Raw genomic sequence first — 18336 nt, 5'->3', positions numbered from 1 at the left:
AAAGGGAAAGGCATAAAAACACTCCCACCCATTTCATCCCTAAATACACTCCACACCCCTCCCACCCTTCCTCTCATCTGAGCACCTCCTGGATGACGGGTCATCCCTGAACCCTGCCCACCGCCCTGGGTCAGAAGCAGTGTCGAACTATCCACTTCCTCCAGTCGCTCTCCCTTAATGCTCACTTCCAGTCTACTGCCACTTTCACCCCTTGTACATCTCATCACCTTACTTTTACCCACATTTATCTTTAGCTTTCTTCTATCACATACTCTCCCAAACTCTGCCACCAGCTTCCTCAATCCCTCCTCTGACCCTGCCACAAGCGCAGTGTCGTCCGCAAACAACAGCTGGCTCACCTCCCACTTTCCTCCATTTTCTTTAACCATCTCCAATCCCTGACTCACTACCCTAGCATTCACCTCTCGCACCACCCCATCCATGTATAAGTTGAACAGCCAGGGCGACATAACGCATCCTTGACGAAGTCCCACCTTTACTTCAAACCACTCACATTTATAAATTACTAAAAAGAAAACAGGCACGAGTACTCAAAAGACAGAGTTAAAATACTTGAAACAGACCAAGATCCATCCCTGGATAAAGCGGTACACAAAATATAAACCAGCTCAGGCAAAAATTATGAAAACTTTCCAATTGGTCTTCACAAAAAGAGTGTTTTTTCTTTTTTTTTTTTAGAAAAGCAAGGGAAGCAAAAAACCAGTTTTAGCAGACATAAATGTAGAAGTGAGGGAAATTCTCAATCTCTTGGGATAATTGGATGTGACAAAAGCTGCAGGATCTGATAGGATCTCAAATCAGATAATTAAAGAATGTAGGGAACAACTAGTGGACAAGATCCATCGTCTTATTACATGTTCATTGAATGAAGGCATTATGCCACTTAATTGGAAAAGGGTAAACATGGTGCCAATTCACAAAGGTGGAAATAAGGAGACACCACTAAATTATGGGTCAGTGAAAGGATTGTGAAAGATCAATGAGCCAATATATCTTGAAGAGATAAACATTCTGACAGACAGTCAGCTTGGCTTCATTTCTGGAAAGTTGTGTGCTCATTTCAATTTATAATGCAGGATCAGTGAAATGGAGTAAATGTATATATGTGTATTTATTTAGTTGTATTATACGGGCAGAGAGCTATGCTCGCAGTGACCCCTCTTTGGATCTTTCAGCATCTAGTTTGTTCTTAATTCTTGTATAGTTTTTGCATGCTCTTTTGCCTCATCCAATTTGTTCCAGCTATCCACCACTCTGTGTAGGAAACTATTCTTTTTCAGATCTCTTCTATAACTATCCTTATCGAGTTTCTTTTCGAGTCCTTTTGTTTTTCTCTTATCCCATTTTAATAAATCATCTCTGTTGAGGACTTCCATCCCTTTCTTAATTCTGTAAATGGTCAGTAGATCTCCTCTTTCTCTTCTTTGTTCCAGGGTTGGTAGTTCCAATTTGGACAATCTTTGTCCATCTGTTAATTTAGAGAATGTTGGTGCCATCTTTGTCATTGCTCTTTGGCTTCTTTCTAATTTCTTTATATTCTTTTTAGTACTGGGTGTACTCCAATCTTGGTCTTATCAGTGTGACTAATATTTTCTTTACCATTTCCTCATCCAAGTGGTCAAAGGCCACTTTCATTGATTTTAGTAAACTGAAGGTTTCTCTGACTATTTTGTTGATATGCTTGTCTGGTGACATGTCTTTGCTGATAATTACTCCTAGGTCCCTTTCCGAGCTAACTTTTTTTTACTTCCTTTGTACCAATTTTATATTGCCCTGATATTCTATTTTTACTTTTTCCAAACTCCATTATACTACATTTCTTGATGTTGAAGTTCACTTCCCACTTTTTATTCCACTCTCCGACTTTATCCAGGTCTTTCTGTAGTGATTCACAATCTTCCTCTGCACTTGTGAATTTACCTAGTTGTATCTTACGGAATGGGGAGCTATGCTCGTAGTGTCCCATCTTTGTCTCTTGCAGTGTCTCGTTTGTTCTTAAATTCAAGTATAATTTTTGCAAACACTATTGTTTTGTCCAGTTTGTTCTAGATATCCACTATTCTGTGTAGAATATATATATATTTTTAGGTCTCTTCTAAAACTATCTTTTTTGACTTTCTTTTCATGTTCCCTTGTATTTCTCTTATCCCAATTTAGTAAGTCCTCTCTATCAAGGACTTCTGTGCCTTTCATGACTCTGTAAATGATCAGCAGATCGCCTCTTCCTCTTCTTTGTTCCAAAGTCAGTAATTTCAATTTAGCCAGTCTCCTCATATGACAGGTTTGAACATGTGGGGCCATTTTCATTGCTGCTCTCTGGGTTCGTTCAATTTTCTATATATTCTTTTTGGTACTGGGTGACCATAGTGTTGCTGATGACATTATTATTATTTCAGAAAAAGCAGAAGACTTGCAAGATATGCTGAGTGATCTAAACAAGGAAAGTGTCAAAGTAGGTTTAAAAATGAATAAGAGTAAAACCAAAGTAATGTTCAACATGAAATTTCAAAGTAAAGAGATTCTAATTGATGGTGAGAGTCTTGAAGAAGTTGAGGAGTATAATTATTTAGGGCAAATGGTGAAAGTGATGAAAGATCATGATACATACATATATATACCAAGGCTTTTTCCCCCTTACAAGGGAGGTAGCCAAAAAGGAAAAGGCATAAAATCATTCCCACCCATTCCATCCCTGAATACACTCCACACCCCTCCACCCTCCCTCTCATCTTAGCACCTCCTGGATGACGGGACATTCCTGCACCTTGTCCACTGCCCTGGGTCAGAAGCAGTGTCGCAAGACACAGCACATCCACAGCAAGGCCACTTCATTAAATCGGCAACCCCCCCCTCTCCATCCCCCCATTGCATAAAAGGAGAAGACGGGGAGAAATCCCTTTGGGCTGCGTCAAATTTTGCTCACACATACTACCTCACCCCCCATCCCACCACCCATTACACATCATACATCACAACATCATCCATATACAACCATTCTCCATTCACCCCTGTCCTCTGTCCTCTCCCGTCCTTCCTCAACAGACATTCCCCTCTTCCCCAAAGCCCCCTTCACCCCATGATAATGAAATAAAAAGATGCATTACAATTGGTTGGAAAGTGTTTGGTAAGTACGAGTATAATAAAATCATGTTTGAAATGTTAAGTTTATAATCAAAGCATTCTGCCAGCAATAATCTATGGGTGTGAGACTTGGAAACTAATGAAGGCAATGGAAACAAAGCTAAGGACTGCACAGAGGAGAATGGAGAGATCAATGATGGGAATAACACTGAGAGACCGAAAGAGAGCAAGTTGGGTGAGAGAACAGACTAGAGTGAAAGATATTGTGGAGGCAGTAAAAGAGAGGAAGTGAAATTGGGCAGGTAAGTTAGTGTGAATGACTGATGAGCGATGGAGCAAGTGTGTTACTGAGTGGACACCGTGAGATAGGAGAGGGAGACCAGATAAAAGGTGGAGAGACGAGATCAAGAAGTTTGCAAGAGTGACATGGCAGAGGATGGTGCAGTCATGTGAATCATGGAATGCTATGAAGGAGGCCTTTGTTCAGCAGTGGACCCAGGATGGCTGATTTTATTTGATTTGCTTTGATTTAAACCTATCTTCTCCACTTTCTTCTACCTCGGAATTTCTTTCCCATACCATTGTTATGCTCATTTCCTTAGACCTTCTGAATCCTTTAAAGTCATTTTTTTCTATGGCTAGTTAACAGATTAATTTGTAAACAAAGCAAAAATAATGACATTACATTACCACTTTTTGTTCTTATGATTGATCACGACATTTATCACTTGATACTCTATATTCTTGAAATGTACTTAACTTTTAGTATTATCTCACTTGGTTTGATTATTTTGTACATGCTCAATATTTCGCCCCAATGAAGAAAGGAAAATCCCAGTCAGGAAGGGTCCCACTTTATATGTCATATACCTGGCATATTCAAATAAAGTCCTAGTTGGCCACAAGTTTTCTTCGAGTGGACATGTAGAATTTTGACTGATTTTCTCTTTCTCGGCTTTTCCCACTTCATTAGGGAGAAATAAAGGCGAGGTACAAAACTAAAATTTATTACTTACATCTACTACATCGAGGTACAAGAGTGCACCTGTGGTTGAGTGTGGCAATCAACCCACATATCGGCATGCAGACGAGTGCCACATGGCACTAACATATAATTACTTTGCACACACAAATTGTCCTACTTGCCTGAACTCACACATCCCTCTCACTTTTTATTATGTATGCACAAGGCTTAAAAAAAAAAAAAAAAAAAAAAAATCAGCTACCTATCTATTACTTGTCAGATTCTGTAGTCCCAGGCTTCTTGGCACTATTTCTGGATGGCTTTTTCCTCTGCATATCACCAGTGCTTGCATTGGCATGAAGACACATCCTTGTTGCACTTTGGGATGGTGGGACTGGGCCTCCATTATTCTATATACCTGTGACTAAGAGTATATCTTAGCACCATTTCTTATTTACTACACATATTACATATATAACACCTTGATTTCCAATTATATCTTGATTTGAAGTTGTGTATTATTTGAGCATGGACTATATCACTTTTTAGGCCATTCCACGTATCTATGCATCTATATGGAAACCTGTATTTCTTCACATTCTTTGGAAATGTAGTCTTTCTTAATTTGTTAACATGACCTCTTAAAGCCCTCCCATCCTTAATCGAGAGATCTCTTCTATCAATTCTATCCATATGAATGACCTGAATACTGTAATCATATCACCCTTTCACTTTGATCTTTCAAAAATGGCAGACCAAGTGCTTTTAGTTTTTCCTCATATGGTTTATCTGCTAGACTCAGGACCGGTTTGGTTGCTGCCCTTTGTATTCTCTCAATTTGGTACCATACTACTGTATTGGTACCATACTACTGAGGCATATTCCACTCCTGTAAAGACCAGGGTTTCAATGAGTTTTTTTATCATCCCTTCATCCATACAGTGAAAAGCCAATTTAATCTTAGCAGTCCAAATATCTTTCCCTCAATCCTACAGATATTATGTCAGCTAACATGTAGTCGACTTGTGGAAACTGGAGCAAATACTACTCAGTTGGGTGAAAGATTTTTTGAAGGGAAGATGTATGAAGGCAGTAGTAAATGATAAAATATTAAAATGGAGAGTTCTACAAGGTTCAGTGCTTCCACATATATTTATTCTTATCTATATCAGTGACATGATATGAGGTACAACAAGCTATGCCAACATGTTTGCAGATGATGCAAAAATTATGAGTGAAAAGCAAGGACTGTAGGCTACTGCAAAAAGATCTGGACACTTGTTGACCATTTTCAGAATTATGAAGGGGATGGAAGTTCTTGATAGAGATTACCTATTAAAATGGGATAAAAGAGAAACAAGAGGACATGCAAAGAAATTAAAGACAGTTACAGAAGAGACCTAAAAAAGAACAGTTTCCCGCACAGAGTGATCGATGTCTGGAACGGGCTGAACAGTGAAACAGTAAATGCCAGAACTATACACAAGTTTAAAACTAAATTGGACATCGAGAGATACGAAAATGGGTCACAACAAGCATAGTTCCTGTCCTATAAAACACTAGGTAAATACTAGTTTTGCATGCAGTCAAGAATGGAAAATGTATTTCAAAACCAAAAAATGTAAAGTACAGGAAATAGGCAATAGCTACAGATGACAATCTTTAAACTATTACTTGGGAAGTGACTCCATTACAAAAACAAAAGATAAAGATTGGGAGTGTTGATAATAGACAACTTGTCACCTGCCAGACATATCAGCTTGATTGTGGAAGAGACTGCTGCAGAAGATTAAAGTGGTTGAAGAGATGTTGAAAAAACTCATCAATACCCTGGTCCATTCAAGAATGGAAGATTCATCAATAGGATGGTCCATACACAGAGTGAAGAATATAAGCAAGATCGAGAGAATACAAAGGGCACCAACCAAACTGGTCCCCAGACTGGTAGATAAACATACATACATATACCAAGGCGTTTTCCCCCTTACAAGGGAGGTAGCCAAAAAGAAAAAGGCATAAAATCATTCCCACCCATTCCATCCCTAAATACACTCCACTCCCCTCCACCCTCCCTCCCATCTTAGCACCTCCCGGATGACAGGTCATCCCTGCACCTTGTCCACTGCCCTGGATCAGAGGCAGTGTCGCAAGGCACAGCACATCCACAGCAAGGCCACTTCATTAAATCGGCGACCCCCCCCTCTCTGTCCTCCATGCATAAAAGGAGAAGACGGGGAGATATCTCTTCAGGCTGTGTCAAATTTTGCTCACACACACTACCTCACCCCCCATCCCCCTATAAGGAAAAATTAAAAGAACTGGATCTGTCAACTTTGAAAGATCGTAGTGAAAGAGATGATATGATTATAGCATTCAGGTCACTGAAGGAGATAGACTACACTGACAGATTAAGGATAGGAGGGGTTTAAGAGGTTGTGAGAACAAATTAAAGAAAAATACATGTCAAAAGGATGTGAAGAAATACAGTTTTCCCTGTGGGTGCATAATACTTGGAATGGCTTAGGTGATATAGCCCAAGCTTGAACAATACATTTATTCAAATCTTAGATGACAATTGGAAATCAAGGATACAAACTAAGCACTGTTCATGAAGTTGAGGTTAGGTATGATAATTTGAAGAGTATGAGATGGGACCCAACAAGTGTTGCTCCTTTACTGTAAATTATTAAGTAAATACTCAGATCACTTTACAGACAGGCCACCAAACTCAATACCCCTGACATAAGCCCCATAGAAAAAGAAAAGAAGAAGAAAAAAAAAAAAAAATCCCACACTTGATAAGAACCACACTGGAATGTCTGTGCTCAGGGCACCATCCAGCATTAAAACAGTACAAACACAGAATGGGACTAGCCATAGATTCAAACTACCCCTGATGCATCCACCACATAGACGGCACAGAACACCTCATACTACAGCCACCACCAAAACTCTTGGGATCTACCATTAGAAGGCAAGGATGGTGCCCCTTTCAGAGAACAGTGCCTTTTACAGAGGACTTTGTAGCATGGAATTTAATGAACCATGCCCTTGGTTCAACTTCACCAGTGGTAGGATTCGAATTGCCACCCCCTCGACCTTTGCCACAAGTAACGACGCCCTAACCCACTCAGCCAGTGAGTTTCCCAGCCAGCAAGTACAGAAAAAGTTTGTGAATCACTACAAAGAGATCTGACCAAGGTCTGGGAATGGAGTCAGAAGTGGGAAGTAGATTTCAACATTAACCCGTACAGTGTCAGAGGCATATGTTGTATGCTGCAATTGTTTTATGGATTGAGCACCAGTGGCATATACCACAATTTCAAAAATTTGCCAAAAATAGGCATTCCGTCGAGGGTCAAATATGTGGTAATAACCAAGTAGCCCTATCCATTGGCTATAAAAGGCATCTAAATTTTTTCATTTATTGACAAAACTTGCAATCCTGGCAGCAATTTTTTTTGGGTAACTTGAGGTATAAAATCTGCCTTTAGGACGTAATTTAGGTGATTCTGGTGTACAAAACAAAGCATAAGGAGGTGAAGTTGTACTTTGACAGTTAGGCAGGTGCTATTTAGTATGTATTCAGACATATAGAACTGGCAATTTCACACTGCCAATTTTTGTAATAAATGTGTAATACAAAATGTGGCCGGGCAATAATGGTGTGATGGATGCTTACTAAAACATTTACCAAAACAATAAGAAACATCAGAATCACCTATCCTCCATGAAATTATATAAAATAAAGATACTGAAAAATCAATTTACCACATAACAAAGTGATAAATATTTGCAAAAAATCCACAAAAACATTGACTTGAACCATCATACATGTCAAATTACTTCACTCTCTGAAATTCTAATCTTATGCAAATTTTAAATACGACCTTGTTCAACCCGCGTAAGGAGTGAAACAAAGTCTACAGATGTTCTACTAAATTTTCGCATGCATATCTCAAAAAAATCAACCCAGTTTCTCCACTACTAGGCTAAGGTGAATAAAAATAAACAAGATTTGTTGATTTTACATCATTTTGAGTTGATTTAAGCAATAAAAAAAAAAATTTGGGGCTCAGACACTGAGGAGGTAGCATATACAACATTTGCCCAGCAATGTATGGGTTAAGAAATGTAGTATAGCGGAATTTGGAAAAAGTAAAAAAAGAATATCAGGACAATATAAAATTGGTGCAAAGGAAGTAAAGAAAGTGGGATCTGAAAAAGACCTTGGAGTAATCATCACCAAAGATGTCCCCAGACAAACAGATAAACAAAATAGTCGAAGAAACCTACAATTTGTTAAAATCTATAAAGGTGGTTTTAATTACTTGGATGAGAAAATGGTAAAGAAAATACTAGTCACACTGATAAGACCAAGACTGGAGTATGTAGCAACACTATGGACACCCAGTACAAAAAAGAATATAAGGAAAATTGAAAAAAATCTAAAGAGCAACAACAAAGATGGCCCCAACACTTTCAAAACTGACATATGAGCAAAGATTGTCTAAACTGGAATTACCAACCCTGGAACAAAGAGAAATATGTGATCTGTTGGCCATTTATAGAATTATGAAAGGCATGGAAGTCCTTGAGAGAAAAGACTTATTAAAAATTAAATTGGGATAGAAGAAAAACAAGGGGGCATGAAAAGAAACTCAAAAAGGACAGTTATAGAAGAGACCTGAAAACACACACACACACACACACACATACACAGAGTGGTGGATATCTGAAACAAATTGGATAAGGCAATAGTGTGTGCAAACACCATACATGAATTTGAGAACAAACTAAATGTTGCGAGATACAAAGACAGGACACCACGAGCATAGCTCCCCCTCTCATAGAATACAACTAGGTAAAATACAACTAAGTAAAAATGCAACTACTTACGTGAGTTCATGCTGGGATCTGATTGCAACATCTTATGCAAATTTGAAATCTGTTCCCAGCCAGGCAGGAAAACCAGGATTGCACCAGGTGGCAAAGTGCAGATATGTTTTAACAAGGCTAACACAAAATCCAAATTCATCTCCTCACTGCTCCGTCTGCGTAGTTGGTCCAATGTGAAATATGAGTATTTCCTGCCGTTCTCCAATTCCCTGAGTGGGAAAAAAAAATATATATATATACACACATAAACCAAAGGCTTTTTCCCCCTACACGGGGGGTTGCCAAAAAGAAAAAGGCATAGAAACCACTCCCGCCCATTCCATTTCCTATATATTCCATTCCCCTCCACCCTCCTCCCTCCCTCTTATCTTGGCACCTCCTGGATGACGGGTCATCCCTGCATCCTGTCCACTGCCCTGGGTCAGAAGCAGTGTCGCAAGACACAGCACATCCACAGCAAGGCCGCCTCATAAATTCGGCGACCCTCCCCTCTCCGTTCCCCCATGCAGAAAAGGAGAAGGGGAGAATCCCTTTGGGCTGCGTCAAATTTTTTTCTCGTGCATACTTCCTCACCCCCCATCCCCCACCCACTCCCCCTCATGCATCACAGCATCATCTATACACAACCCTTCTCCATTCACCCCTATCTTCTGTCCTCTCCCGTCCTTCCTCAACAGACATTCCTCTCTTTTGTAATGCCCCTTTCACCCCATCCATCCATCTCATCCTAGGATGTCCCCTCATATTCACTCCTTCCACCTCTGCCTTTGACACTTCTTTTACTAATCTTTCTTCATTCATTCTTTCTATGCGTCCAATCCATCCTAATACTCCTTCATCAACCCTATCTCCCAACTCCCTTTCCACCCCCGTTCTCCTCCTCACCTTCTCATTTCTCACTCTATCCAGCCTACTAAGTATTTCAGCGGCTTTGACCCATCGTTTTTCGCTCATATTTCCGAAATAACCATTCACATCAGTATGATATATTAGCACAGCCTAATTCACACCCTGCCATAATTTTTGACGTTATAGTGCATTCACAAGTGTATTTAATTACGGCGTTTACTCTTGATATTAAGTGTGTCGTAGCCGACACCCGTGAAGTAAATCGAACAGGTGAAGTCGTGACGTCATCACAAACTACCTCGTGTATCCCAAATTCACTTGTTAGATTTACTTCACGGGTGTCGGCTATGACACACTTAATATCAAGAGTAAACACCGTAATTAAATACACTTGTGAATGCACTATAATGTCAAAAATTATGGCAGGGTGTGAATTAGGCTGTGCTAATATACCATGCTGATGTGAATGATTATTTCGGAAATATGAGCGAAAACGATGGGTCAAAGCCACTGAAATACTTAGTAGTAACCACTATCATACTTCTCAGACATTTCATCTCAAACACATTCAAACTCCTCTCTTCTTTTCTCGTATTCCATGTTTCTGCCCCATACAATGCAGTTGGAACAATCACTCCTTCATATAACCTCCTCTTAGCATCCATTCCCAGATGTCTATTTCTCATTACACTTTTCAATCCACCAAGGCATTTACTCGCTTCTCTCAATCTACATTCTACCTCCACCCCCACTCCTCCCCTTCCTGCCACATTCGCACCAAAGTATCCAAAACTATCCACTTCCTCCAGTCTTTCACCCTTAATGCTCACTTCTAGCCTGCTGTCACTCTCTCACCTTGTGCATCTCATCACCTTACTTTTGCCCACATCTATCTTCAGCTTCCTTCTTTCACACACCTTCTTAAACTCTGTCACTAACTTCCTCAATCCCTCCGATCCTGCTACAAGCGCAGTGTCATCAGCAAACAACAACTGGCTCACCTCCCACTTTTCTCCATTTTCTTTAATCATCTCCAACCCCTGACCCACTACCTTTGCATTCACCTCTCGCACCACCCCATCCATGTAAAGATTGAACAGCCAGGGCGACATAACACATCCCAGACGAAGTCCCACCTTTACCTCAAACCATTCACTCTCTCAATTTCTAATCCTAACACAAGCTCTACTACTCTTGTAAAAACTATATATATATATATACATATATATATATATATATATAATATATATATATATATATAATGCTGGGAAATTGTGACAAGTTGATGAAGGTGGAAAAAGAAATCACGGGTCTAGTTCCGAGTTTGTGAGTTTATTCCTGACTGGTTTCTCTCTATGTTTCTTCATTCCTCTGAAGAAGCATAGAGCAAAACCGGTCAGGAATAAACTCAGAAACTCGGAACTAGACCCATGACTTCTTTTCCAACCTTCATCAACATATATATATATATATATATATATATATATATATTATAGATAGAAACCTTTCAGATTAATATCAAGAAGCCAAACCTGCAATACTTACTTTAGCTAAAAGATACTCCTAGGCAAGATTATAAACATTTATGATCAAAGAACTTCATCATAAAGATATGCTGGAAAAAGGTCTGTCACATACATGGAAGACCAGGACTCAAAAAGATTTCAGTCAATTATGTAATTTTGCTACTAATTGGGTGGAACTTACAAAGAAAAGAATCCCTAATCCCAATTAGTAGCTATCTTTGGTTAGTCTGCCTGGCAAAGGATAAGGATGTCTATTGGGCTTCGATGGATTTGGAAAAGACATAACTCATGAGTATAAATCCTTTCTAGTATACATTCACAGATTGGTTACAAAAGAGGACAGGGGAGTCATATGAGACGTACAAAGAAAAGAAAAGAGAAGTAAAGCAAAAGGTAAAGGAGGCAAAGAGGAGAGCAGATGTGAAATGGGGTAGGAGTATGACAGAAAATTTTGAAAGTAATAAAAAGATGTTTTGGAAAGAAATTAAGAGAGGAAGAGGAGGCGAATCAAGTAGGGAAGAAAAGGTAAAAGGTACAGATGGAGAGATGATAATGGAAGAGATGGCAGTGAGGGGAAGATGGGCAGAATATTTTAGGGAGTTGCTGAATGTGAAGGAGGATAGGGAAGGAAAGATAGCTGCAGTGGGAAATGCGAAGAAAATGAGAGTGATGAGTGAGGAGAATGGAGGAGAAATAAGGAAGGATGAGGTGAAGGCAGTTGTAAAGATGATGAAAGCAGGTAAGGCACCTGGTCTGGATGGATGTCATGCAGAATGTCTGAAAAAGGGAGGTTCAGTGATGGTGGACTGGTTGGTGAGGTTATTTAATGTTTGCTGGAGAGAGGGTAGAGTACCGGAGGACTGGAGTAGTGCCTGTATAGTTCCTCTTTACAAGGGAAAAGGGGACAAGTGTGAATGTAGTAATTTCAGAGGGATTAGCCTGTTGAGTGTAGTAGGGAAGGCTTATGGGAGGATCTTAATTGAGAGGATTAGGAGAGGAACAGGAGTAATTGGTGAGGAACAGTGTGGATTTAGGACGGGTAGAGGTTGTGTAGATCAGATCTTTGTGGTAAGACAGATATGTGAGAAAGCTATAGGAAAGGGGAAGGATGTTTTTTGGGCTTTTATGGATCTGGAAAAGGCTTATGATAGGGTAGACAGAAAGGCACTGTGGGAGGTTATGCAGATTTATGGGATAGGAGGAAAGCTTTTGGGAGCTGTCAAGAGTTTTTATGAGAGTAGTAGAGCATGTGTTAGGATTAGAAATGGAGAGAGTGAGTGGTTTGAAGTAAAGGTGGGACTTCGTCAAGGATGCGTTATGTCGCCCTGGCTGTTCAACTTATACATGGATGGGGTGGTGCGAGAGGTGAATGCTAGGGTAGTGAGTCAGGGATTGGAGATGGTTAAAGAAAATGGAGGAAAGTGGGAGGTGAGCCAGCTGTTGTTTGCGGACGACACTGCGCTTGTGGCAGGGTCAGAGGAGGGATTGAGGAAGCTGGTGGCAGAGTTTGGGAGAGTATGTGATAGAAGAAAGCTAAAGATAAATGTGGGTAAAAGTAAGGTGATGAGATGTACAAGGGGTGAAAGTGGCAGTAGACTGGAAGTGAGCATTAAGGGAGAGCGACTGGAGGAAGTGGATAGTTTTAGATACTTGGGTGCAAGTGTAGCAGGAAAAGGTGGAGTGAAGGTGGAGGTAGAATGTAGATTGAGAGAAGCGAGTAAATGCCTTGGTGGTTTAAAGAGTGTAATGAGGAATAGACATTTGGGAATGGATGCGAAGAGGAGACTGTATGAAGGAGTGATTGTGCCAACAGCACTGTATGGGGCAGAAACGTGGAACATAAGAGAAGAAGAGAGTAGGAGTTTGAATGTGTTTGAGATGAGGTGTCTGAGAAGTATGGTGGGGGTTACTAGGCTGGATAGAGTGAGAAATGAGGAGGTGAGGAGGAGAACGGGTGAAAAAGGATTTGGGAGATAGGGTTGATGAAAGAATATTAGGATGGTTTGGACACATGGAAAGAATGAGTGAAGAAAGACTAGTAAAAGAGGTATGGAAGGCAGATGTGGAGGGAGTGAACATGAGGGGACGTCCTAGGATGAGGTGGATGGATGGGGTGAAGGGGGCTTTGGGGAAGAGGGGAATGTCTGTTGAGGAAGGAAGGGAGAGGACGGAAGACAGAGGTGAGTGGAGAATGGTTGTATATGGATGATGTTGTGACTGCATGAGGAGAAATGGGCGGGGGGGTGGGGGGTGGGGTAGTATGTGTGAGTAAATTTTGACGCAGCCCGAAGGGATTTCTCCCCGTCCTCGCCTTATATGCAAAGGGGGACGGAGAGGGGGGGGTCGCCGATTAAATGAAGCGGCCTTGCTGTGGATGTACTGTGTCTTGCGACACTGCTTCTGACCCAGGGCGGTGGGCAGGGTGCAGGGATGACCCGTCATCCAGGAGGTGCTCAGATGAGAGGAAGGGTGGGAGGGGTGTGGAGTGTATTTGGGGATGTAATGGGTGGGAGTGTTTTTGTGCCTTTCCCTTTTTGGCTACCTCCCTTGGAAGGGGGAAAAAGCCTTGGTATATGTATGTATGTAGTATACATTAGGTAAATATACATAGGTAAATACAAAGAGGTATTATGGAATTTGTTGCAGATGTATGGGATAAGGGGATGTTTGTTCAGGGTAGTCATAGTACAGCTAGTGGAGTGTTGGGAATAAAGAAAGTGAATGGTTTGACATATGGTTTGAAATGAAGGTGAAAATGTGCCAGGGTTTACAATATCCCTATGGTTCAACATAAATATTTACCTAGTTGTATTTTACAGGACGAGAGCTATGCTCATAGTGACCCGTTTTCGTATCTCTCTGCATCCAGTTTATTCTTAAAATCGTGTATCGTTTTGGCACTCACTGTTTCTCCATTTAGTTTGTTCCAGACATCAATCACTCTACGTGGGAAGCTATTCTTTTTCAGGTCTCTTCTGTAACTATCCTTCTTTAGCTTCTTTTCGTGTCCTCTTGTTTCTCTTCTGTTCCACTTTAATAAGTCATCTCTATCGAGAATTTCCATCCCTTTCATAATTCTGTAAATGGTCAACAAATCACCTCTTTCTCTTCTATGTTCCAGTGTTGACAGATGTAATTTCTCCAATCTTTGTTCATATGTCAGATTTGACAGTGTAGGTACCATTTTTGTCACTGCTCTTTGGATTCTTTCTAATTTTCTCATGTTCTTCTTTGTGCTAGGTGCCCACAGTGTTGCAGCATATTCTTGTTTAGGTCTTATCAGTGTAACCACTATTTTTTTAACCATCTCCTCATCCATGTAGTTGAAGGCCACTTTCATTGATCTTAATAAGTTAAAAGTCCCTCCAAATAATTTATTGACATGTTTATCAGGTGTCAAATCACTTGAGATGATTCTTCCCAGGTCCCTCTCTGAATCAACTTTTTCGACTTCCTTGTTTCCAATTTTATATTGACCCGATATTCTATTTTTGCTTTTTCCAAATTCCATTATGCTACATTTCTTAATGTTGAAGTTCATCTCACATCTCTGACTCCATTCCCATATTTTGTCTAGGTCTTCTTGTAGTGATCTGCAATCTTCTTCTGTTCTTACTCTCTTGAGTAATTTGGCATTGTCAGCAAAGAAGTTCATGTAACAATTTACTCCCGCAAAAGTAAGGTGATGATATATGAAAGGAGTGATGATAGTGGTGGGTTGGAGGGAGTTTATAGGATGAGAGATTGGAGAAAATGGAGAGCCTTAAGTACCGTATTTTTCGGGCAAAATCCTTAAAATCAGCGAAAATTGGGTGGTGCGCCTTATGTGTGGCTTCAGTGCAAAAAAATGCCTCAGACAGTGACGTACTATTCTGACACGTTTCGTAGCTAGCCTGCCGATGGCAACAGTGCATAGGCCTAGCCAAAGTTACAACCAAGTTATAACCAAGATGCATGTATCTTGACAAGAAAATTACGAAAACTTCGACAGTTTTCGAGTCCATGCCACCGCATTCATTCACGCTATCATGGCTATGACATGAGAGCGTCCACAACACAGACAGCCATTTTGCATTAGTCTAGTCTCACTCCACTCAGACTGTAGTCATTTGGGTATTTTTTTAGTTTCGACCATGGGCGCAATATAGCAATAGAAAATTAATTGTTAATTTTCTAAATTAAAATGTATCAATGTAATATGCAATTTTATGGGCAGAAATGAAAATAAAAAATACATTGCTATAAGCAAATATGCTAATGAACAAAGTCAGTAGCATAGGATTGGGACACCATCTTGTCGTCTGTCAATTGACGGCCTTGGTACTTCCGACGGTACCTCACCAGGTACATTTTCTTGAAGGAATGTTATGGAGTGGAGATACATGCATTCCTTCAAGCTGCAAGAACTTTGTATACGCCGCAAGCTGAGAGAGTGGTTGAAAAGCCTGCCAACGTCTCTCACGACAACAACAACGAGGACGAGCCGGATGACATTTAATTTGCAGGTAATGATTTATTAAACACAGGTTAGGTTAGGTTAGGTTAGACAAATGTATCATCCTTTCATTTCTTCAACGTCGGCATCTATCATAACAAACATGGCGTACCATTCGTCCGACACGACTTTGTTACTTACAAAATCTGTTTTAGCACTTTTTTTGTTTTTTATTTCCGCTCACAAAATTGCATATTACGTTGATACATTATAATTTACAAAATTAATAATTAATTTTCTATTGCTATATTGTGCCCATGGTCGAAACTAAAAATTTACCTTCATTTGTAATCTTGTGTTTTTAAGTGAATAGAGAATTCCAGGAATAAAACTGCTAATGTTGATTTTATTCCCCACAATTCCCGTAACGTGTTTATGTTGTTTTTTAGGGGTATTGGCAGGGCAGACCGTCCATGGAGGTGGTCTGATTTCACTGACCAAAATAAAAATATATATCATTTATTTTTGTAATTTTGCTAAATCCCAACCGATTTTTCTCATTCAACAACGAAAATGTTCAGTTCTGAATGCACTCACATATGCATGATTATCCGATGACGAGACCAGGTGCGCCTTATGGTCAGGCGCGCCTTATAGTCAGGCGCGCCTTATGGTCAGGCGCGCCTTATGTAAGGACGGGGAATAGCAAATTACGGGCGCGCCTTATGGTCCGAAAAATACGGTATGTGGAAATGAATGAAGTGGAGGTGGAGATGAAATTGTAAGGGATGCAAATCAATGACATCCACCATTCTGTGTGGGAAACTATTCTTCTTCAGATCTCTTCTATAACTATCCTTTATGAGTTTCTTTTCATGTCCTCTTGTTTTTCTCTTATCCCACTTTAACAAATCTTCTCTGTCAAGGACTTCCATGGCTTTCATGATCCTGTAAATGGCCAGTAGGTCTCTTTCTCTTCTTGTTCCAGGATTGGTAGTTCCAGTTTGGGCAAGCTCTGTTCATATATCAATTTTGAAAGTGTTGGTGCCATCTTTGTCATTGCTCTTTGGATTCTTTCTACATACAGTACATTTATATGAAATCTTCTGCAGTAGTCTGTATGACTCTCCCACAATCCTGCTCATATGTCTATCAGGTGACAGGTTGTCTTTCATCAAGACTTCCAAGTCTTTCTCCTCTTTTGCTTTTGTAATGGGTTCACTTCCCAAGGAATAGTTTAACCTCTTCAGTACGGTTCAAAATCTCGCGGGCAGCATTAGCTGCCAGACGTACGATGTGTCGTAATAATACTCGCATCATAAAATATAGTCACCGCTTATATCGATCGTTCTCTCTTTCACCCGTGAATTTTGATAACCATAGAAAATGTGATGAAGACAGTTTAGAGAGTATGTCATTACGCAGGGACAACTACAATAAATATAATCAAGACGCCGATATGGCAGCCTCGCGTATCCACTTGCTCCTCATGCTGCCTATGTATGCGGCACCGTATGGAAGGGGTTTAGGATGGCCTTTTGCCACTATTGCCCATTTCCAGTACTTAGCATGTTTTGGTACTGAACCCCATTTCCCATTCTTGGTCCATACAAAAATAGTGTTTCCTTTTCTTACTCAATATTTTTGCTTCAGATCATGCACTCTAACCTCATGGGAGGAAATTAAGTCTCTAAATCTTTTCAAATTGTTTAGAATTTCATTAAATTTCATGGAAGATTACCCAATTTTATTTGTCTTTTTTTACAATTAATTTTCAGCATTACAATGATCAGGTTTTTGAGTGGACTTACCATTTTGGGTGTGAAACCAACCTGTCATTATCATTGTAAATATAACAAAAAATATAACATTTTGTAATGTAAACAAAAATTAATTTTGATCTTTTGTTTCCTATCCCTAACTCACTCCGAAAGTTGGAATCAGCGATGCCTTGCCTCTACTATGACCCTGAAGAGCATTGCTTCTCTCTGTCCATTCAAATGGCAAGTATTTTCATTTGGTTTTGCTTTTTAAAGGCAAACATAGGACCGTTGCCAACATGTCATGACTATGAGTCACTTTGGGAAGATATTGTACTGTCTGGGAATAGTGTGGGGCATCATAGTAAGAGGTGCTCTGTGTATTCTGGGTGGTGGTTGTATCTGGGGTAGTTTGAATCTTTGGCAAGGGAAGCCCATTCTGTGTTGGTACTGTCTTACCCACTTCCATATGATGACACCTACTAGGATGTCAACCTATGTGTCTTGATTATATTAATTTTGTAGTTGCAGCTGAATGGCCCCCATATTCTGTGAACTGGCTTTGTGTTTTCTGTGGTTATTAACATTCAGAGTGAAAAAGAACGAGTAATACAGCCATAACTTTATATTTTATAATACGAGTAATGTGATGCATCATTGAATCATCATACATCAGGCAGCTGATGCTGCAAGTGAGAATTTGACTCCTATTGAAGAGGTTAATTCTGGATAGTGTCCTAGGCACAGGCATGCCAGTGTCGTCAGGTGTGGGATCGTTTTCTCTGTGGAGATTATGGGGGT

At 40.1% G+C, this 18336-nt stretch overlaps 1 protein-coding gene across 1 annotated transcript in view; it reads right to left on the bottom strand.

The window, feature by feature from the left end:
• Rhau (ATP-dependent RNA helicase Rhau) overlaps positions 1–18336 on the bottom strand; it is a 125714-nt gene that overhangs the window by 36692 nt on the left and 70686 nt on the right. The window contains exon 13 of the mRNA XM_076205440.1: positions 8966–9174. Within this exon, the coding sequence (XP_076061555.1) occupies positions 8966–9174 (209 nt within the window). The remainder of the gene's footprint in view (positions 1–8965; positions 9175–18336) is intronic.

This window comes from Oratosquilla oratoria, chromosome 2, assembly GCF_046742065.1.
Source record: "Oratosquilla oratoria isolate Oo_2021 chromosome 2, ASM4674206v1, whole genome shotgun sequence".
In the NCBI taxonomy this organism is placed as follows: Eukaryota; Metazoa; Arthropoda; class Malacostraca; order Stomatopoda; family Squillidae; genus Oratosquilla; species Oratosquilla oratoria.
The sequence above is the reverse complement of the archived record's forward strand: the minus strand, read 5'-3'. Positions and strand labels throughout refer to the sequence as shown.